Raw genomic sequence first — 23,899 nt, forward strand, 5'->3', positions numbered from 1 at the left:
TTTTGAAAAAGCTCCGGGGAGCCACTAGGGCGGCGCTAAAGTGCCGCATGCGACTCTAGAGCCGCAGGTTGCAGACCCACGAGTTAGACCCAAAAAAATGCAGCATAAACGAATGGGGAGATTTTAACAATGTACAGCACAAATGGATGGTGTTGTGTGCCCAACTTGTCATTTATTAGTTACTCTCATCTTAATAATACACCAAAAAAGCTTATTGTCTTTTTCTGCCTTTTATTCCCGCTCTTCCTTCTTCCACTTCCAGGTGTCCAACACACAACCCAGGTCCTCATATCCGGTGTGCCCCGCCCTTAACTTCCCCTTACAATGGTTCCGGTATTGTCATGTGACCTGAGTAAACAACACATGACAGGCGGTGTTGTTTTGATATTTTCAACGATTAAGGGTCCCACACAAGGAAGCGAAGGTAAATAAACATTTGTGTCCTGTCGGTGCTGACGTATCACCGTTTGCTCGGTCGAGTAAGCAAACCGTCACTTTTTTAGAGTCTACTTAGCCAAGACGACTAGTATAAGTGTATTACTGTACACTCACTATGCCAAATATTCTCACTACGACTTCCACCGTAAAATAAGTCAGTACATTTTACAATAAACAAATGCCGGCTCAGTTGCTAGAATGTTTGCGTACAAATAAAAGTGGTATCCTTTTTCCATTGACAATAATGCACTTTAATAACAATGATACATTTTACGGTAAGAAAACTGTTTACAGATTTACAGCCCTAGTTGTTATGTCTTATTTTTAGTTTTATTTTGAAAAACGAACGTGTTCCTGAAGTCCACATTATATAACTTTAATGCGTAGGTTGGATCTTTCATGTGATTTTTTTATATATATATTTTTACAATAAAACTGCATCATAAATATTTCTTAATTTCACCAGCAGGTTTTATTTAATTGTATTATACTGTCGACATACATTTTTTTTTAAAAAGACTGAGGTAAATAAAATAATATAGAGTAGGGTTTCATCTCGGTCCACACTCCATACCAGAAGGTGGCGGTAATGCTTAATAAGGCTGCTTGCAGAGAAGAAGAAGAAGAAGAAGGAGTAACACGGCCGACGACAAAAGGCACGAAGGAATTCTTGAATGAAAAATTAGGACAAATCTGTCCGTCGTGATAAAAAACGAGAGCATTAGTCAAGAAAGTTCCTCTCAATTAACTGACGTTCCAGCTCACAAGCGTCTTCTTCAGGTAAATCACATTTCAAGAGCTAGGCTAGTGCTAGCGGGCTAATGCTAACGTCACGTTACATATTTGACGCAAGCACGCAGTAGGAGCGTTTAATAACACAATAATATGTCATGTCTTTCTTGAAATCATAATTCCTCAATTACATTTGTCCGCTAAGAAAACATTTTGATAACGCTGTTCTTACAATGACGCGCTCATCTGCTTTGCTAACCGCTAACAGTTGCGTCATCGTAGTCTTGTTCATATGAGGATTGTTTGATTGTCAACATCTGATTAAGGGTACGGAGAAAAATGTCAACATTGAAAAATCGAAAACATTGCAAAATGATTTTTTTTTTTTTCTTAAAAAAAGAAAACTATTTAAAGTCAACGTACCAATGATTGGCACACAACACACTGGGTGTGGTGAAATGTGTCCTCTGCATTTGACCCATCCCCTTGATCACCCCCTGGGAGGTGAGGGTAGCAGTGGGCAGCAGCGGTGGCCACGCCCGGGAATCATTTTTGGTTATTTAACCCCCAATTCCAACCCTTGATGCTGAGTGCCAAGCAGGGAGGTAATGGGTCCCATTTTTATAGTCTTTGGCATGACTCGGCCATGCTATGCGATATTATATCCCATAGCACAGACACAATAAAATGACATAAAACAGAGGAATGCATTCAAATTTATAAGTGAATTTTAACTTCTTTTTTTTTGTTTAATACTTTTTTTGTTTACGAATAAGCTTTAGTCCAGTGGTTCTTAACCTGGGTTCGATCGAACCCTAGGGGTTCGGTGAGTCGGCCGCAGGGGTTTGAACTCACAACCTACCGATCTCAGGGCGGACACTCTAACCACTAGGCCACTTTACTCCAGATCTAGGAATATGCACAAAATGAACCACAACGAATTACACACCTGCAAATCAGATGGAAAATTAGAGGGGACATTTTTTAGGGGTATCCATAATACGCCGATGGGGAGAAGTTTTTATTTACACGATGAGTCGGGTGTGTCTTGACCTCCGCCGAACCCCTGAGGCCGACTCACCGAACTTCTAGGGTTCGATCGAACCCAGGTTAAGAACCACTGGACTAGAGCTTGATCATAAACAAAAGTATTTATAAAAAATAAAATAAAAAGTTAGAATTCACTTATAAATTTGAATTTGTTTTGTCATTTTATTGTGTCGATGCTATGGAATAGAATATCAGCCATGGTACAGGATGGAGGTGTCCAAGCATTTTGAAGGTTTATAAATAGGCTAATAAATTGTTAAAAAACAACAACTGATAAAGCATACTATTTTGTTATAACAAAAATACTGAAGAGGCTACAATATTTTTTTTTTCATCGTAGAAGTTTTGTTAAAACAAATACTACACCTAATTAAGCACAAAATACCATTTACTGTTCTTCAATAACACGACTAAGAAAGCACTACCCATTTCATTATGGAGGTTTTGTTAAATAATGCAACTATCAAAGTGTTGGATTCCATCGCTCAATCGATATTAAGACTCCAATTCTTTGTGATTAATTATTCAGTGCGTTGAAGTGGCTGACTGACGTCGACGTGAACGGTTGTCAACATAACCGAAGCTCGCTATTGCATTTGTATGACCTCTGCCAGGAAGTTATGTAATCATTCAGTTGTTTTATTAATCAGTCAAAACGTTTGTCGGTTTTTCATTATACTTTTAGGAGGTATCAGAAAGATAAGGAACAACTAATTTGATGTTTAGGCCTGATCTGGATCATTTCTACTATGTTAACTTACGTCCTCTGTGCTTCTCAGTTATTTTCGGTTTTGCTCCATAGTATTATTTGTCCATACATTTTTATAAGTACAGCTCTGCATAACATTGTATCCTTAACAATACAAAATATATGTATCAACTTACATTTATTTAAACTTAATTAAACTTATTAAAAAATTTACAAACTTGAACAATTTGATAGTGAAAAATAAAATTACAAAAAATAAATAATACATTCAAATTGATCAGCAACATTAAGTCAGAATCATAATATTCAAAACACTTTAACCTACAAAACAAAAATAAATCAAACCATTTGTGCTGATTTATTTCAATCAAAATGAGGAAGTCAGTATTAATGGCTACAATGAGCATGTTTTGCAGGGCACAGCTTTTCAAAGCGGGGTATGAAGCATGATACTACATGATACTGATAAAGCCTGTTCTTTGAGGTCACTAACGCCCTGCAGAGACAAAGATGGATGACTCATAGAAGGGTTCACTTTTTTTTAAATTCTGCTATAAATAGCTAAAATAGTTATTGGCACATTTGGATGAAACTTTCAGGAAATGCCAGAAATGGCATAAGGAACGAGTGATTACATTTTGGGGCTGATCTGTATCACACTCTGGATTCAGGACGTTGTTTTACTACAGGAAGGTCAGGGTGCGGCAGAGGCACAGGCTCTCCTATTTCATGATGTTATGATCATTTCTGGCTTTAGTGGCGGACTCCAGGAATACGACCAATTGATCAAAAAATATCTAGTGTTTGGGTGTTGTGTTCAAGTAAGAATTGTTAAGTGTCTAACAATGTTGGACCACTGTCGTCCCTAACTTAAGAGCATTGTTTGAAACAATTACGCATAAGGACCATGAGATTTACAGCTGCTGTGTCTGTTGGTTCACTTGCATCCTTTGCACTTTGAAATGTGGCATTGAATTCTGGCTTGTCCTTTTTTTTTTTTTTTTTTGCAGAAGAATATGGAGCCCCCAAAGCAAGCAAATCCAGACTGCGGTTCCCAGGAAGTGAACCCGGTGTTTCTGCAACAACTCAGAGAGCTGGACATTCCAGAAGAGGCAGCTAAACAGGTAGAACAGCGCACTAATGTGCAAGCTAGCTCTTGTAGCTTCCAAGTAGGGCTGTCTTCAATTAAGGATTAAATAGTCAAATCTGATTTAGATCTTGCCCATCATCCACCATAAGTCCTATTTGTGGCATGTTTTTTCCCCAATGCGAAATAGGCTCCAGCACCCCCGCGACCCCGGAAGGGACAAGCGGTAGAAAATGGATGGATGGATGGAAATAAACCGATGAGGAACATGCTGACTGGTCACTAGGTGTCAATAATGTCACGTGAATATTTCCAAGTTAATCAAAGATACTTATTAAAGAAATGCAGGCTTTCACCAAAGTGACAAAACAAAGATCCCATTTGTGACTTTTTCCAACTCAAAAAAAGGCTAAACCACAGTTTTTAAGGTCTGTTCTGGCGCAGCACCAAGAAGACATCAAACTTGACTAAATAGAGGATGTATAAGTCGTAACAAAGTTTAAATTCGTAAACAAGTGAAAGGATAATTACCTTTTTCAAGAGGGGAACTACACCGCCGGAGCAAGGCGGTGTGTCCCAGTCATGATCATTTAATATACGAGTTCCACAGCGCGTACAGATGACCTTCTATTACATCTCCAATGTAGAAACATCCTTTCAACATGTAAAAAAATATTCTTGTGTTCAGACAAATAGTTTTTATATAATAAAAGATGTGGGAGGTCAAAACATGCCAACTGATTCTAGAGATGTGATGTCATACCAGGAAGCAGCGACCGCTTTCAGAAAGTCTGAAATGACAACAAACTAAGATTTATTTCTTACTCTCTAAAAAAAAAAAGATACTTAAAGGAGACATGATGAACACTGCTATACTCGGGGCGCCCGGCAGGTACAAACTGACCTCCCTCCCACTGAGAGGGAGGAATATTTACTAGGACTGGGATATGTATAAGGTCTACGATCAGCTTGAAAAAATCCAAAAACACTGCAATACTGTTGAGGTGACCTTTCCTGTTTTAATGACAATTTCTTCAAATTTCAGTTTTTCTTCTCACTCCATGCAGAGAATCAACAGCAAGATGGCGCAACCAAACTTGATAATTGATACTATTATCTGATTGGCTGTGGGCGTGTCACTACCATTGCTCGGGCACGAGTGCCTGTGTTCATGCAACTAACCTTGCGTCGTAACTTCCGGTTTCTTCCGACCAAAAAATATTTATATTTATCAAACACATTTTTAATTGATATTTATTACGTGTCTATCGCCTACATGATGCGCCACCTTTGGACCATCATGGACATCTCCTGGAGAGACAAAATCCCGAACACAGAAGTCCTAAGTCGTGCTGGACTGCCATTGATGGATGACATCTTAACCCAAACGAACCTGAGATGGGTCGGGCATGTAGAGAGAATGAGTCACGAGCGGCTCCCTCGGCATCTGCTCTACTCACAGCTGGAGGAAGGGAAACGAAACCGAGGGAGGCCAAAGCTACCGTACAAGGACACCGTTAAACGGAATTTGAGGGAACTGAAGATCGACACTGCAACCTGGCAGCTGAAGTCAAAAGACCGGGCTGAGTGGAGGACTATGATCCGACCAAAATGAAACAGTCATTGTCGTGCCCGACAGACTACTATGATGATGATGATGATGATCGCGTTACATAACACTTTATTGACCCAGCTCTAATATTTACCCTGGATTTCCACCAAATGTGTAACAGCTGCCTGAACTGCGCCACTGTGTGTCTCTGCTGTCTGCCAATCCCTACTGCCATTCTGATGCGCATTGTTTGGCTCCGCCGTGCAGCGAAGTCGTGCAGATATTTACGAGATCTTGCAAATTTGTGTGTTATGTGATAAGGGGCATTGTAGTAAAGTAAACAGTTAACTGTATCCTTCCAGAGCAGCAAATTCAAATAAATGTGGTCCTTCCATTCAAAATGCGGCAACACTGTGGAACGTCTCAAGTGTTGCCGTCCATCAATACCCACAGACTGTCTGTGATGACACTAACTTGACTTTATTACCAGTAACATCATCCCTGGCAGGCGTACACAGACACACATCTCATTTAACTCCCGCTAACCGTTTCCCTGGCCCCATATCAGCTAGTATTTGATGCAGTACACCAAATAGCTGTTCAGGATGTGCCGGTGATTTGATTGTTTGATTTTAAACCTCCAGAATCAGCATTTCCTCATCCATTTGTGTCAACGAGGTAAAATTACGTCTGAAAACCTTTGACAAGTTGACTTCAGTTCCGTTTTTGCACATTAGGATGTTTCAAAGTGTAAATACGATCCGCCTTCCTGAGTGTGCACTTTGCAGTGTTAGTCGCCATCTTGTCTATGTAGCAGAAGGTATCACACAAAAGACATAATCTCTGCCTCAGTTATTTTGAATGATTGTACAATGGAGGAGTTGGGGATTAATATTTGTATACATATTTAGATTTTCTGTGTGGATACTGCAAACTAATTTAATTGCTTTTGTTTGAAATATTAAAATATTCGCCTGTATTATTTTGAAAGTGAATCGGATATTTTATTTTGTGTTTGTGCATGACTTCCCACACAAGCAGATTTTAGCTAATTTGATCCACTGTCTGGCAGCAACGGGCAAAAATAGATGATCTGCTTATATTTAGCGCAGGAATGCGGTACCGTGCGCAGGGGCGATGGAAATGGACACATATGACTAGAATGTAAACAGAAAGAGTTCGCTGCCGTGGTGGTGCTGTTCTGTATCTAGTGGAAATTTGGGGTGATACAGACAATTAGACTGTGAGGTTGAAAGTTGTCTAATCCAAATGGCAGAATAGAATCTAAAGACTATTTGAAGACAGCCCTACTTTCAAGGTTCATTTGCTCTTTTATCAGACATCAATGGTAGCCTTTCTTTTCTTTCTTTCTTTCTTTTAGTTTATTTCGAACATGAACCTGTGCTTATTATGTTTTGTTTCCTTCATTATTTCCAGGCACTCCTGCATACTCTGAATGTTTCTGCTGAGGAGGCGGCCATGTACTACTTCAACAAACTGGAGAATGAGGTGCCCTTAAGATAGCCTTAGTCTCAACAGGTACACGTTGTCACATAAGAGCCAGAGAGTTAGTCCAAAGCCACATCTCAATCTTGCATGTGTGTCCTCTGCAGGAGGAGGGTGATGATGACCTGATGTTCAAAATGGTGTTTGTGGTCAACATGGACCTTGCCATGGGTGTAGGAAAGGTATGATTTCCCTGCTTAGAATTACTGCAGATGTTGTGTTTTGGGAAAACTTACTCAAGCAAAAATAGCTCAGAGAGTTGTTGACATCCTGCGCAGGTAGCTGCTCAGGTGGGCCATGCCGCTGTGGGATTATACCAGACCCTGCAGGAGAAAAGCAGCTGGAGGGAGATGGCCTGGAAGTGGGACCACAGTGGGTAAGACATCATGTAGCTACTGTACATTCATAATTATGTACTACAATAAATGTAGGGACATTCTGAATCAATAACACAATTGAAGCATTTTGTCATTGTAGTCATTTGCAAAATGACATTTATTTTGTTTCACCTCTTGTTAATGAGGTGTATAACAAGTATTACTGTAAGTGTTACACATTGTAGTAGTAATAGTTTGTCTAAGTATGCCGTATGACTTCAGTGCAGTTACATCTGCCTGAACTACATCAGTTTGGTACACTTCAACTTTTTAAGGGATGTACATACCACTGGTATTAATAGTAAACTGCAATAAAACTCTTGACTGTTGGTATTATTGTTTCAAATGAAAATTATCGTAAAACCGTAATTGATAAACGCCCTGAAAATTCACGGACTGTTGATACTGCTCATTTCCTGGAAAAGTGAACTACCGGTAGCTTGCTAATGGCAAGCATAACACAATCTGAACTAATTGCTACCTAGTGGCACTAATCACTAGTTAGTGGTGCTAATTGTTACCTAGCAGCTAGTGATACTAATAAAAAGCAAAAGATGACCAATCACAGCATTGCGGTCAACGTCGCTGCTGACACCAAGCTAGGGGAAGTACACGTCAGGGTCTGCGGGGGGCAAGGGAGGAGCAAGATGGGAGAGCATATTTTAGCCTTTTGTCTTTGCAGTGCAATGTCAGTACCTGGAAGTTGCACATGTAGAATGGTGAGTGTGCACTGTGCAGTGATAGTCGCCATCTCGTCTATGCAGCAGAAGGGGAACGACTACCAAATAAAAGGCTTAATCTCTGCCTCAGTTATTTTGAAGGATTGTACAATGGAGGAGTTGGTGTTTAATATATTTATACATATTTGGATTTCCTTTGTGGATACTGCAGACATTTTTTCTTGCTTTTGTTTGAAATGTTTCTCTATACCTCTTCCTGCTTTTGTTGGCATTGGGCTACGAGTTATAAATTCTAATATTTGCCATGTAAACTTGAAATATATGCCCAAAAGTACCTAGAAGACGGTTAGGAAATAGTTCTGGATAGTATGTTGATGAAATATACTGTGAAAACACGCATTGTTGTTATGTGGATGCAGAGCTAAGAAGATTGTGGTCCAAGGCACCAATGTGTCTCATCTGTTGGAGCTCCAGGCTTTGGCCATGAGCCTCAGTCTGCCCACTTACCTGGTCCAGGATGCTGGCCTTACTCAGGTGAGCAAACATGACATCATTGTCTTTCTGTCTGTTCAGCATCACTCACATGTACACAAGCATAACTTCTGTCTGCCTTTTATGTGGACATTTGTGTCCTGGTCACCTTTTCACTATTTTAGCTGCTTATTGTCGACATTCTTGACATATGGAATGTATTTTATTTGTTATATGCTAAATGAGTACTGCTATTTTTTCACTATTTCTATCCTATTATATTTAAATCATAATGCATATACAAGGGTTGTACGATATACCTGTACTAACAAATTTAAAACATTTACCGTACTATACTGCCTAGAATGGACATATTTTGGCTTAAAAACTAACAATAAAGATGGAGCTATAAACACTGAAGCAGCACTCTGCAAGCTCCTCTACGCGTCCTTGCTATGGCGGTCACCCGGCCAGTACAACACAACCACAATGTGGAAATACTTTAATACAATCCTCTTGGTGATTGCTCTAAGTTAGAGATGGGCTTCCTTGTGCTGAAACCACGTGTGTAAGTTGTTCTTGCAATAGTTCAGCACTGCATGTCATTCCACATCGCATTAGCATTAAGTGGCGACATCGGTTACACATAATGATAGCAAATAAGACAAATACTGAACTGTAACACATATAAGACTTAGTTTTGGCCCAAAAAATTGTAGAATGTGTCCAAAAAATAAAATAAAGTGCAGTGTAGTGAAGCCGCAATATTTGAAGTGTGTTGTGGTGAGAGTAGGGGTGTAACGGTACGTGTATTTGTATTGAACCGTTTCGGTACGGGGGTTCTGGTTCGGTTCGGAGGTGTACCGAACGAGTTTCCACGCGGACATATTAAGTAGCGTAACGCACGTTGTGCAAACAATGCACACTGAGGCACAACACACGGCATGCTAGCAGCTAACAGGCTACAATAGACCGACCATACGTCCTCTTTTCACCAGACATGTCCTCTTTTGCGGAGCTGTCAGGGCGGACTTTCTTAAATGCCTCAAATGTCTGGCATTTTGAGTTAGGGTTGCGTGTATTTTCAATGTACGTTCAGTGTTAAGAAGGGGTTAAAAACAAAACAAATTGTGCACGCGCAGCAGCATTGGTGAGGGAGGGGCAGAGAGAGAGAGAGAGTTATGATAAACGTGCATGCGTCGCCAGGCTCTGCTTTTTATCCATAGATTTATCACATTTAATTTTGTATTATCTATAGCAGGGGTGTCAAAAGTGTGCCCCGGAGGCCATTTGCGGCCCACAGCTAATGTTTTAAAGGCCCACGGCACATTCTAAAAATACTATTAAAATAAACAAAAACATAACAAAAGTGAAATAAAAAAGCTTAAAAGGTGAAATGTAATTTAGAAAAAGTTGCAATGTTGACTAATAAAACAAAGCTGTTTTTTTTTCTTTCAAACTGTCATTGCTCAAAACATAATGAATCAAAATCAATGTTATTATGAATTATTGACCTATCCAAGGTTCCGATTACTTCACATCAAATATTCCACTAAGAAAAATATTTTTGGTGGAAGATTTTGCAAATTTGGTAAATAAATAACCCAAAAATGTATATTTTGTTGTTTTCTTACTGTACCAAAAATGAACCGAACCGTGACCTCTAAACCGAGGTACGTACCGAACCGAAATTTTTGTGTACCGTTACACCCCTAGGTGAGAGACAACGGTAATCAATCTGTTATGTTGAGTTTTGGCCCCATCACGCAGAATGAATTTGTCCTAACTGTTATTTGTTTTGTTTTTCTAGGTGGAGTCTGGCTCCCGTACTGTCCTGGCTGTAATGGGTGAGGAGGAAATGGTAAACAATGTCACCGGGAGTCTGAAGCTGCTGTGATGTCCTCCAGACCACAAGACGCAAAGGTGTAATGTCTGACAGCAACAAGCAGAGGGCACAATTTCCCAAAGAAAGCAAGAAGCTAGCACGTGTTTAACCGTTAACATGCCAGACAGAAGACAAGTAACCCCACACTAAGTCTTAAAACATGAACATTTCCAACTGGTCGTTCTTTTTGAATTAGTGTGTAGCTTGTGTGTGTATTAGAGTGTAGCTTGTGTGCTGCGCTGTTAGGATTCTGGAAGTAGCGGGTCAAGTCTTTCCACTTTGAAAAATGCAATGTTCCCCTGAAGACCCGTCTTCTGGTTTATATACACGCATGTACGACTGTCTTGTCAAATCATTCACGGACCTAAAACCGTCTTACTCAGCCCTTTCATTGAAAAATGTAACACTGCTGCTTGTGCAAAGACATACATTCACATCATATAATATGCTACTTGGCTGAGCAGCCACGTCCAAATGTTGCACCAGGTGTTTATCTTCACGTGCTCGTGCATAGCTCAGCTGCTCTTGTCACACAAAATTACAACTTTTGCATGACTGTTGGTTAGCACCCCTGTGTTGCTTTCGTCTTTGTTGGCGGTGGCTTTTGCACTCCGCTATTCTTTCTTCGGAACCATCTTAATCCATCTTCACTAACGCCCAGTCATATGGTCGCCGCTCTGACTACATGTATGTCTGCTAGCATACAATAGAAAGAGTTAGCACTGATGCTACATGGGCAGTAGTTTACCTTTTTTATTGCATGTATTTCACTTTTCTGTGTAAGCCAGCGGTGTCCAAACTTCTCCCTCTGAGAGTCATGTAGAGAACATTCAAAAGTATTTCGCCTTTTGTTTATTAAACACGCTAATCTATTGTAAGTAAAAAAAGGACAAGAAGTTTAAGTTACTCAACTAAAAATAGTTTTAATGTGGCCTTATTCACAATTAAAATGCTTCAATAAAAGATTCCATAGTATCCAAATACTATTAAAATACTTTTTCATAGGGATGTGCAGATCATAATAAAGTATGTAATTAATGCATTTTATTGCTGATCCCATATTGATGACACAATTTATTTTTAGTCCCCAGGCTGACAAACAGCTAGTTATGTGTCTCCATACACAGTGTGGAGCCGCTCCTCCAGGCTAATGATAATCACCTCCATTACGGCAAATAAACTGCATTTATGAGTCTCTACAGTGTCATTATCATTGAGGACAAGGCTGAACATATTACACACAATAGACAATAAGGAGTTAGTTTAAATGTTGAGTTGATATTGTTCAACTGTCAGATTCATCATAGATCATTTAAAAATGAACAGTTAATACTTGTGATCGGCATCGGCCGATTTTACTTATGGATGATCAGACGGCATGAAACCCTGATCGAAGCATCTCTAATTATTTTTGTTTACAGTGAAGTCAAATATAAGGGATGACAATTGACCATGATACATTTTTGTTACACTGCTGATATTTTGATTACACAATCGAAAGCTAATTTAATTGTAGATGACAGGTTTCTGTTTTATAGAAGGTAATTTGCAGTGTTATTTAAAAATATTAATGAATAGCTGATATAGATACTATAGATACTTTTTTTTGCACATTTTTGTTTAATATTTTAGTGTATGTCTAGTCGTCCCCCATAATGTAACGAAACACTTCCCTTTTCATGGATAGAAAATGTGCTGCGGCAACAAATGGGCTCCAGGCCAGACTTTGGACACCACTGCTGTAAATATTGATTTAACGAAGATGCACCTTTGAGTACAGATGTGTCAACATGTACATGTTACTCTCCTGTGTTGTAATGATCCTGACCGTGTAGTGATGTTTGCATACTTGCTAAACATATCGTCTCGTCTTGCTATATGTGAACTGATGGGCTTACTCAATGTACCTTTTTGCAGATGAAACTGTCATGCATGTATCACATGTGTACTCACTACTCGGCAGAAAGACAGCACAGCAACATTATACAGCCTAAAGATGATCTTGTGTATTCTGACTTTACTATGAACCAGTACATGGAGGACGAATGGTAGAACAATAACATTAAATCCATAAAAGAAGACCAAGCACGTTTTAACCAACAAGAAAACAAATTAAAGCTACAGAAAAAATATTACATTTTTAAGTCAATTTAAAAAACTTACTGCTGTATTCTAACACCAATGCTGTTTGTGTATTTTGTCACAAAAGATTAAACAATTGTAATTATGAGATAAGTTATAATTCTCATTTTGGCTTTTCGTCTCATAATTTCGATATTTTTCCCCCACAATTTATCTTTCTATCTCGAAATTGTGACTTTTTCCTCATAATTCTGGCTTTGTATATAAGTATGAGTTACTATTGAGGCGTCACTAAGCGAGCGGTCCACGCATGCGCGCCACTTTCCTAACTTGTTTTTCCGGCAGTTATAATCGTGCCCACAGTCACAGTTACCATAGTTTCGTAATCTTTATTTAAATATGAATGTCATATAAAAAATGATATACAAAACAAATGAAAACAAGAATATAGCATTTGTTTTTAAAACTACAGAGCCGTACAGAAACCTGAACGATGTGCTCGGCAGCCTTAAATGGCAAGAAAGCAACCTTTTTTCCCCCCCACTACTTTATTTACACCAATTCAAAATACTGATTTTAAAACTATACTTTTGTCAGGCCGCAGATATAAATTGTCATAGTAAGTAAGCGATGGTAGTCCGTGCTTCATTTATTGCAATGACAGAAAAGTTAAGTGGTTGAAAAAGTGACGATAACTCCGATTTTTTTTTATTGACTGATTGTTCATGTTTATATTATTGTTCCCTTTTACTCCTAGGTAAGCAATGTTTTTTGTACAAAACAAGACATTAAAATATCAGAACATGACGTCGCAGAAGCTCCGCCATTAAATAAGCTCCAAATCCAGGAAGTGACGTCTTTGCGCATGCGTGGACCGATCTTGCAGTGACGGGGTATTTAGTGTTTCGGCTTTGCATAGACACAAGATGGCGAGTTGAGGTTATTTTTTTCTTCAAAGCTTTATTTACATCCAAACGTGACACTTAAAGCGTAAACCAATCCAGACAAAAACAACAAGCATACATACGAACTATAAGAACAACATGGGGCGATAATAAAATAGAGCCTTTGTTTACAATCACAAAATGATTATAAAGAATTTTCTGAATGTCGTCAGCCTGGCCTTTGTCCGATCCGTTTGCGCATGCGCCAAAAATATATGCAAAATGCTGGGTCCCTCCTTGACGGCAGTTGTTTTTAACGGTCCGCAAAAGTATCAACTGATCATCTCAAATCATATATAAAAAAAAACAATACACCCGAAACGTTCATTATTCAAATTTGAATATGTCGTTTTGATCTTATAGCCTATGACTGTCCGAAATAAATACATTAAAAAAGTTTGACTGCGCATACTTTTGTACGACACAAAAGTGGTCAAGACTATGAATAGCACAGCAGGAAGTTGTAGTTGCGCATGCGCAAACCAATCGGGACAGTGACAAACATGGTGACAAAGCTCCCTCGCCACACACTCACATTTAGGGCGTGTTGAGTGCAACATTCGGTCAATCGCCGCATTTTACCAGACTTACTAAAAAATACAACACGAAAATGCACCTATTTCGACAGAGCAGTTAATTAATAGGGACCATACCACACTGACAGGAAGTAAGTTCTGTACTTATTCAAATGTACCGACGGAAGTATTCCATCGAGACACAGCCGTATATTCCTCCGTGACTGGGGAAAACAGCCCCCATGATTACGGATTGTCCCACGCAAATAAATTCCGATCGGACATTCACCTGACGTACAGGTAGGAGGGGCTGACCCGTGGGCTAACTCTGATGTCCCTGGAAATGGGCCCCGGAGACCCTGTGCATCTAGCGCTCCCTCCAAAGCAGACACGACGCGTAATAAAATGGAAGTAATAAATCCCACTAAGGTCGAGATTAAAGTGAAATCCGTTTGAGTACAACTTTAATTTCCTGAGATCGTCTGTTAGTTATCCAGCCTTCGACGGTCGCTCCTGCCATGTGCCAACAGCAGCAAACTCTCTGTAGTGGGAGACCGTGTTCTTCTCGTCTCTCCTCCTAGCAAAGCCACGCCTCTTTGTGGCTTGGGTGGTGGAAAAAAACCGGTGACGCCGGACGCTCGCAGCCAATCACACGCACGGATGTCCGCGTTCGCGGTGACTGACACGCCAGTAGCCAATCAGAGAAAAGGGCGCAAGCCCCGCCCAATAGAGAGCCCCTGCACTGTGGCCGAGGAAACCCCATGGCGTGGTTGTATGTCAGTTTCGCTTGGACTCGCGGTCGATGCCGGCAAAGGGGGGTGGGGGGGATGGGCGCCTCTCGAATGCAAAGATCCGACACAGAAGCAGAGCCCTGTTTCATACACAGCACTATAGCCAAACATAAACACACATTAATACATTACACCCTTAAATAAATCCGCCACCACTTCCACATGGAATCTACCGGAGACACCACATGGATGTAGTGCACCTGAAGGCGACGGGGGATTTAACTTTCCCTGCATTTCTGGGAGACGCCGAGAAGTTTGTTTGCCACCCCTGGAGAGGGAGCTACTTTTAGGGGCTAGCAATCCAGGAAACGCCGAGGCCGACGGAGGGGCCTACTGGTTTGATGTTGGGCTACTCCGAGGGATTCTATTTCTTCGCCTCGCTTGTGCAAGTTTGTTATGCATCTTTAGGTGAGTGTCGCGCAACGTTACGTTCACGTATAAGACAGTAAACAAGCATTATATCATGTTTTCCGCCAAGCCAGCCCAAGCTAGAAGGCTAACCAAGTTAGCTAGGCACACTCAAGTTTAATAAAAAGTAGTTCGATACGGCCCACTTGTCCTCCCTATTCTTTGCCGTGTTGATGACCTCAATGCCCCTCCAACATTACTCCACCATTTTCCAGTTTTTGCCTGCTTCTTCATGACATCCTCGTGGTTTTTTTTTGGAGATTAAGACACATTGTGAACGCCCAAATGTTTGTATATGTCATCATCATTATGCCCTGAAACGATTTAAACGCAACCTTTTTGCCGTTTAATGGTTGATTTAGTGTCAGTCAAGCAAGAGCCAATCACACCTAACTTTACTTAACCATCGAAATTCTGCTGCATTTAATGTTTTTTTTTCCAAGATGTAACTTGAATGGACATTTGTGTTGAATATGTAGCTTTGCAGGCTACGTTGTGGACATAAAAGCGAACATATCTCGCACAAACCGCATCGAGTTTCCTGTGAAACATCCACGATGCTAGCTCGCTAGCATGAATGTGGCTAGTTGTAGCTAAGCTGCTGTAGTTAGCTGACATGTTAATTAACCTTTTAGGTGCATTTTTAATGAATAAACTAACGAATTCAGTCTTTCGCGTGTTGTAACATTTATCTGGAACTTTGCTCGGGCGTGTGAAAGCTGGGCTGTCTTTTTTTTTTTTTTTTTTCCTCCGTATGAGTGGGCAGTCGGCTTGTTTGGTGATGTTCTCCTCCCCCACCGAACAACCCCCAGCCTCGGTGGCGGTCAGGAGAAATGGTTGGTATTTTAGAAGGGGAGCTCTTGTTTCCTTTTTTAGCCTCACTTTTTTTTATGTCGATGTCTGAGTGCGAGGAGCAAATTGTTGGAACAGGAATGTTTCCGGGACAAGCGCCGTCAAAGTTGCTTCCGGCGTGGACGCACGTTGACGAGATAACATCTTTAGGACAGACAGTCCAGCTCGTTTCCTGAAATGAGGTCATACGTGTTGCACAATATTTGCAGTATGTTCTCACCGATGTCATGTTGTGAAAAGGCACTAATTGATCCGGCTATAAATGGTTGGAACGCCATTGTCTAATCCCAAGAGTGTCATCCGTGCCAAGAATTTCCTTGCGTGATTAGGGTTGTCACGTTACTACGATTTCAGTAGTCGATACCTGTGAATTTCCACGATTCTCAATACTTATTTGATACCACATTTACAGGAGAACTGCACCCTTTTTCTTTAAAAGGCTGGTATGTGAGATGACAGAAAAAAATGCGTAAATCTGCGTTTTTAAATATCCATCCATCTTCTTCCGCTTAACCGAGTTCGGTTTCGCGAGGGCAGCAGCCTAAGCAGAGAAGCCCAGACTTCCCTCTCCCCAGCCACTGTGTCCAGCTCCTCCCGAGAGATCCCGAGGCGTTCCCAGGCCAGCCGGGAGACGTAGTCTTCCCAACATGTCCTGGGTCTTCCCCGTGGCCTCCTACCGGTCGGACGTGCCCTAAACACCTTAAGTAGGGCTGGGCGATATGGCCTTTTTTTAATATCTCGATATTTTTAGGCCATATCGTGATACACGATATATATCTCGATATTTTGCCTTAGCCTTGAATGAACACTTGATACATATAATCACATCAGTATGATGATTCTATGTGTCTACATTAAAACATTTTGTTCATACTGCATTAATATATGCTCATTTTAAACTTTCATGCAGAGAGGGAAATCACAACTAAGTCAATTGACCAACACTGTATTTATTTAACAGTTATTAAGCAGTGGCACAAACATTCATGTCATTTCAAAACAGAAAGTGCAAGATTGTCAGAGACATTTTATAACAAGCTATAAGTGCACTTTTGTGCATGATGACACACAAGATATGTCAATAAGTGTCACATAAAAATGAGCTGCATATCAAATAGTATATGTCCTACGATGTTGATGTGGAAATAGTTGCTTCGACATTTAGTTGGTGTGGCACCAAACGGAGATGTTGACATGTAAAGACATATTCCCGCTTAAAGCCAAACCATCGTCAGACGATGGACCCCGTGCTGTTTTTCTTGAGAATTAATTATTCCTCCATTTGTTACCAGATTCGCACCTTCTTTCTCTCATATTACCACTCAAACCACACCGTTAGCTGTTAGCATCACAGCTAACGTTACCATGTCGCTACCTGTCTGCTCCGCGGGAGCGTGTGACGTTGCTCACGTGACAGTATGTGACGTATGTAAGAAGGTGCGCTTGTTTTAAGTCTCTGTGAGAAGGAGAGACAGGAAAGAGTGGGAAACGCATGCAGTTTAATGCCCCGCAGCTAAAAGCAACTGCGTGAGAACGTATACTCGAATATCATGATATAGTCATTTTCTATATCGCACAGAGACAAACCCGCGGTATATCGACATATCGCCCAGCCCTAACCTTAAGTTAAAGTTCAAGTACAAATGATTGTCACAAACACACTAGGTGTGGTGAGATTTGTCCTCTGTATTCAACCCATCCCCTTGTTCACCCCCTGGGAGTTGAGGGGAGCAGTGGGCAGCAGCGGTGGCCGCGCCCAATTCCAACCCTTGATGCTGAGTGCCAAGCAGGGTGATATTGGGTCCCATTTTTATAGTCTTTGGTATGACTCGGCCGGGGTTTGAACTCAAAACCTACCGATCCCAGGGCGGGCACTGTAACCCCTATGGAGGCGTTCGGGTGGCATTCTGACCAGATGCCCAAACCACCTCATCTGGCTCCTCTCCATGTGGAGGAGCAGGCTTTACTCTAAGCTCCTCCCGAATGACAGCTTTTCTCACCCTATCTCTAAGGGAGAGACCCACCACCCGGCGGAGGAAACTAATTTCGGCCGCTTGTACCCGTGATCTTGTCCTTTCGGTCATAACCCAAAGCTCATGACCATAGGTGAGGATGGGAACGTAGATCGACCGGTAAATTGAGAGCTTTGCCTTAAACATTCCCGCAATTTTTTAATGAAATATCAATGAAAATACAATCTAAACAAAATGTGTTGAACGCTCGCCTCAGCCGCAGGTACTCGCTGTTCCTCTTGCCTACACGCTGCACTGAGTTGCAGGACAGGGAAACAACCAGGAGCACCGAAACAAGCTCACTAGTTAGCTATCCATTCAGCTAGCTTACTTAGGCCCCTTTTTAGACTAAGGCCATGTCTACACTAAGCCGGATAAGCCTTTAAACGAATAATTATTTAACCTAAGCCCCGTGTTAGCCATGAATACCTTAAGAGAAGAAGACGCGCGATTGCAGCTACTTCGGATACAACGCATCTCAGACGGCAAGAGAACTTTCGAATGTCCAGGTCAGCTGTGATTCTACTTAGCGAAAAACTTTGTCCATTTGTCGAAGGAGAGTCAACGAGAATGTGGGCTACCGTGGATGTGATAAAAAAGGTAGCAAGTGCTTTGTATTACCTGGCCATCGAGGGAAAACCACAGAAAACGGCGAATGCTTTTGGACTGGCAAAGCAGACTGTATCAGTTATTGTCCGCCATGTATGTCGCGGACTCAACGTCTATGTCCAGAGTATATAAAGTCACCAAAAACGAATGGACTATGAAGATGAAGACAAAAGAGTGTCCTGACCAGATATCTAGATCCCTAGTTTGATTGTTGTAAAATGTTCTTTGTCACATTGTGTACTTTTACATGTTTATTAAAGATTTGATTAATTTATGATGGCTCAGGTGTGATTCACTACAATAGGGCCCCACAGCACACTGGATTCCAGTTATTCAAATACCACAACACTGGATATTGTACAGATAAGTTAAATTTAAGAACTTGCACACAAAGCAACACTGGAGGTGACTATGACGTGCGCATTTTCCGCGCATGTGTACTAGGGGGAGGGGGGATCTTAAACGACCATTGTGTGTGTAGACAAGGATAAGGTTAAGTGGGATTTACCCTGGATAACCTTAGTGTAAAAGGGGCCTAAGGTTATCCAGGCTATATCCCACCTAACCTTATCCTTGTTCACCCACACACACAATGCCACCGTTTAAGGCCCACTCCCCGTAATGCGACCTAGTACGCATGCATGAAAAAAAATGCGAACGTCATAGTCACCTCTGACCTGGAAGTGTATTCTTACCCTGTGTTTCAATGTAGACTATTGCCACATTTCTCTTAACAGTAAACCTTGCTTGCCTCACCATCAGCAGCTGCTAGACTGGCCCTATTGTAGTCAACACCTGAGCCATCATACATGAATCATATATTTAATGGACGTGTGAAAGTAAACAATGTGATAAATAACATTTTACAACAAACAATCTAGATATCTGGTCAGGACACTGTGCTTGTAGGCTGAAATTGGCGGTCGTACTTGATGGCCGCAACCACTTTATGGCTTCACAATAGTTATGAAGTACAAAACTAGACGTTGAGTAATCGCTCGACATACGTGGCGGACAATAACTGACAGTCTGCTTTGCCAGTCCAAATGCATTCGCTGTTTTCCGTAGTACTCCCTCGTCCACGGGAGCCCGTATTCTCGTTGTCTCCCCTTCCACAAATGGACAAAAGTTTTTCTCTAAGTAGAATCATAGCTGACCTGGACATTCTCTTGCCGTTCCGATGGCACAACACACTCGTTGACAAACATATCCCACCCGGCTGCCGTTCTTCCAGGCTTTATCCAAAACTGTCGCTCAACATTGCTATGTTGCCGTCTGAGATGTGTTGTATCCAGAATAGCTGCAATCTTGCGTTTTCTTCTCATGTGTAATTTCCACAAGCATGTAGAAGAATGAGAAACACGGGCATGTCTGGATAACTCGCCTCCATCTTTCCAGTGGTTAGCTCCGGTTGTTATGAAGCTGGCTGCGGCGCGTTCTTTCTGACATCACTTCCTCTCCGAACTCAGTTTGTAAACGATCAATGGGTCCATACAAAGCTAAGAGCCGGAGATTCAAGAAATACACGGCGCACTTACCATATTTTTCGGACTATAAGTCGCAGTTTTTTTCATAGTTTGGCCGGGGGTGCGACTTATATTCAGGAGCGACTTATGTGTGAAATTATTAACACACTACCGTAAAATATCAAATAATATTATTTAGCTCATTCACGTAAGAGATTAGACGTATAAGATTTCATGGGATTTAGCGATTAGGAGTGACAGATTGTTTGGTAAACGTATAGCATGTTCTATATGTTATAGTTATTTGAATGACTCTTACCATAATATGTTACGTTAACATAGCAGTTGGTTATTTATGCCTCATATAACGTACACTTATTCAGCCTGTTGTTCACTATTCTTTATTTTAAATTGCCTTTCAAATGTCTATTCTTGATGATGGGTTTTATCAAATAAATTTCCCCCAAAAATGCGACTTATACTCCAGTGCGACTTATATATGTTTTTTTCCTTCTTTATTATGCATTTTCGGCCGGTGCGACTTATACTCCGGAGCGACTTATAGTCCGAAAAATACGGTACCCGTGTAAAAAATTATCCAAGGAGGGGAACCTTAAACGATGGTTTAGTGTGGCTGACACGGGGCTTAGGTTAAATCATTTTTTGTTTAAGGGGTTATCCGGCTTAATGTTATTGTTGCCTCTGTTCGCTCTTCGAGCCACAACGTTGACAGCTTTCTACTTTGCTGCTAATCATATTTAGAAGATTACAATCCGAACACTGTTGTTTCTGAACCAGTTGTAGTTCTAGAACATTTATTAGTAGCCAGCGAGAAGGTATATTTTTGACGTGACGGAAGTAAACAGAGGTTACAACACCAGAAGTATATTACCAAAGGGGGCGTGGCTACAGGATTGAGTTGCCAAATGTCAAACATTTTCTGACTTGTTTGCATGCATGTTATAGAATTGTACATTACATTTTGTACGATAATAATGTTAGTGAATGATCTACTGAAAATGCATGTAAGCGTCTAAAAGACGTTGGTAGATGAAAATAAATCTAAAGGTAAAATATGGTGTAGAAATGCACCCAACTGCAGGAAATGTAATCTTGATTTTCGAAAATTGCTTTTGGTGTTTGAGAGGCAGCACATTGTGCTCATAGACATTTTCTTCTTTGTTTTCTCAATCTTTCTCTTTTTTTACTCAAAAGGTGCTCACATTCCTGTAGAGACGAATTGCATTTTTTTTGTGAATTTTGCCAATGATTCACAATCCCTATGTTTTTCTTTTTTTTTAATGCATTCTATTTTAAGTATGAAATGGCAAACAATGCAGCTATTGGGAGTAAAATATTCTGCCAATAAAAACCTCTGAAAAACCGCCAACTATGCTCCATTTACATCTTGTGACCTGAAAGTATTAGCGATACTTGTATTAATAAGCGCTATTGCAGACAAACTTTTAGCGGTGCTTCGACCACGGGGTGCTAACTAGTATATGCTGCTATATTGACATATTGAGGTGTAGCTACTGCATCATCTTCTATCTATATTCTGGATTATAAATCATACCTCTCACCTGGATAGTAGAAGGTTGTGGCCGTAAACCTAGAAGATGGTCAACTTTGGCATTCAACTCAGACCTCGAGATGGCGAGAAAGACACGAAAAGATGATAGTTTGCACCCACCGTTTTTGTTCTTCGCAAGGATTATACATAATTCTTCATCTAAATGGGTACATATGAACATTCCATCAGTTGGCATCCCAGTGAGAGCAGATATTGTACAGTAAGTGATTATTCTATTATGTTTGTAGTTTGTATATCTTGTTCAGAACTTAGCAATACTGCTGCATGATGCTTAGCGTTTCACTAAAGCTTAATCTGTTTAGCACACAGCTTCTAAAACTTGGAGTTCATCTTCCTTATATTTAGGCTAAAAAATACAAGGTTTTTGATCTTCTTTTGTCCCAAAGTGTCCTTTGCTGTCTCTCATGAAGTCTGTCGTGATTAGTATGTTTTGTTGTTGTTGAAGGGAAAAGCGAACATTACGATACGTAAGTGAAATAAAATGAGCAAAATAAGAATTGTGAGTGATGGGCAAAATTCTGAAAAAAGTGCAGTTCCTCCTTGAATTTGCTACTTTAAGTGTTTCAAAGTGTCAAATTTTAAGATCACTGTGCTTAAACATATTTTTGCACAGACTTTAAATTGATTTGTTTATCATCAAACGGTTTATCGTTACGTCCCTACATTTGGAATAGTTATTGAGATGGTTCTCTCCAAACATGGGCCTCCTAAAACTTTTCAGATGTAAGGAATGTGCAGACCTGCAAACCCAGCCTGGCCCATGCTTGTGTTTACAAAAGAAATGCTGTGTGACGCTCCCATTTCAGAAAATGACCTTTTCAGTTACTTATTTTTTTTACTGATTGCAGCTCTTAGTGCAGCCTGTGTGCAATCTGCGAGAGACAAAGAAAACAAACTCGCACAAACAGGGCAATTTATCAACGGCAGCAAAATTATTGAGTTCATTTTCGTTTATCGTTTAATTAATTGATTTATTAACTATCGACCCAGGCCTAAATAAAGTAAGTTAACCTTTACCTACATGATTGGTAGCGGTCTAACGGTATGCCATAGTCATGGTTTGGCACGTACCTTGGTTTTAGATCGGGTGCACATTATTATTTTTTTCAAACCAATACTGTTAACTCTCTGCTTCTCAAGACCCGCACTGATAACTTTTTTATGTCTCTCATTTTCTATATTTTAGATTTCAGTGTGGTTTATGGGGCTCCGTGGCCCGGTTGGTAGTGCGGCCTTGCCAGCATTTTGAGGGTACCAGGTTTGATACCTGCTTCCGCTATCCTAGTCACTGCAGTTGTGTTCTTTGGAAAGACCCTTTACCCACCTGCTCAGAGTGTCACCTACACTAGTTTAAATGTAGCTTAAAGATGTCGATAAAGTGTTTCACTATGTAAAGTGCTTTGAGTCTCAAGAGAAAAGCGCTATATAAATATAATTCATTTCACTTCGCAATACACTTGTGTACACTTGGAAGCAAGAAAGACTCAAACAAAGGTGGGTATGACGAACTCTACCTGTAGATTTGTCCTAATCAAATATGACATTATTGTAATGGGGCCAACATCACACGTCCATGAATCAAAATTAAATATTTAGTTTTAATTCCAATCTGTCAGTGTGGGCAGGAGTGTGGCCATCGTGTCAATATTACGGGCAAACCCAAATTCCAAGATAGCGTAGGCTTAGAAGCACCAGTTGTGGCTCTGCGTGGTTTGCTGGTAGACAATGTCTGGTGTTTTTAGCTATAGTGGGGAGCTGGTTGTCTAGCGCCATCATTTCCATTATGAAATCGCAGGTGGCTTTGGCCCTGGGTCCGCTCTGGCAAACTATTTTTGACTTTTCAGACGCAATGACGGTGGGAACGACCACAGGCCTTCTTTTGCGGCTGGCCTTAGGCAGCTTTTTTGGCGGCACAGTTTTTTTCTTCCTGGGCCTTTGAGATCAGTCATGGCAATGCTGGTGAGTTTTGATGTTTTGAAGCTGGTGTGTTTTTCTCTCCTCTATACATAAACCCTTATCAGGCACCAGACACGCCAGCATCACTACGGCAGTGTTTTGAAAGTCCACAGAGACATCTGAATGTAAAGGAGCTGTTTCAAAGCCAGCAGCAAAGTAAGGCCCAGTGCTTGGTCCTATCGC

The 23,899-nt window shown here is 40.7% G+C and overlaps 2 protein-coding genes across 9 annotated transcripts in view; both read left to right on the plus strand.

Moving 5' to 3' along the window:
• Positions 1 to 1,035: 1,035 nt before the first annotated feature.
• Positions 1,036 to 13,887, plus strand: si:dkey-19e4.5 (UBA_like_SF and PTH2 domain-containing protein). The gene is made up of 7 exons (XM_062037619.1): positions 1,036 to 1,218; positions 3,940 to 4,053; positions 7,006 to 7,077; positions 7,182 to 7,256; positions 7,353 to 7,450; positions 8,551 to 8,665; positions 10,413 to 13,887. The coding sequence occupies exons 2-7, from the start codon at positions 3,946 to 3,948 to the stop codon at positions 10,497 to 10,499; spliced, it is 555 nt and encodes a 184-aa protein (XP_061893603.1). The 5' UTR covers positions 1,036 to 1,218; positions 3,940 to 3,945; the 3' UTR covers positions 10,500 to 13,887.
• A 933-nt stretch (positions 13,888 to 14,820) lies between these two features.
• setd5 (SET domain containing 5) overlaps positions 14,821 to 23,899 on the plus strand; it is a 111,555-nt gene continuing 102,476 nt past the window's right edge. For all 8 annotated transcript variants that reach the window (XM_062038203.1, XM_062038204.1, XM_062038209.1 and 5 more), the window contains exon 1: positions 14,821 to 15,227. The gene's annotated coding sequence lies outside the window, so the exon portion shown is untranslated. The remainder of the gene's footprint in view (positions 15,228 to 23,899) is intronic.

Source organism: Entelurus aequoreus, linkage group LG26 (assembly GCF_033978785.1).
Source record: "Entelurus aequoreus isolate RoL-2023_Sb linkage group LG26, RoL_Eaeq_v1.1, whole genome shotgun sequence".
Lineage (NCBI taxonomy): Eukaryota > Metazoa > Chordata > Actinopteri > Syngnathiformes > Syngnathidae > Entelurus > Entelurus aequoreus.

Coding starts and splice junctions, on each gene's coding strand:
- si:dkey-19e4.5 (XM_062037619.1), top strand. CDS start 3,946: ATGGAGCCCCCAAAGCAAGCAAATCCAGACTGCGGTTCCCAGGAAGTG. Junction 4,054..7,005: donor CAGAAGAGGCAGCTAAACAG/GTAGAACAGCGC, acceptor CATTATTTCCAG/GCACTCCTGCATACTCTGAA. Junction 8,666..10,412: donor AGGATGCTGGCCTTACTCAG/GTGAGCAAACAT, acceptor TTGTTTTTCTAG/GTGGAGTCTGGCTCCCGTAC.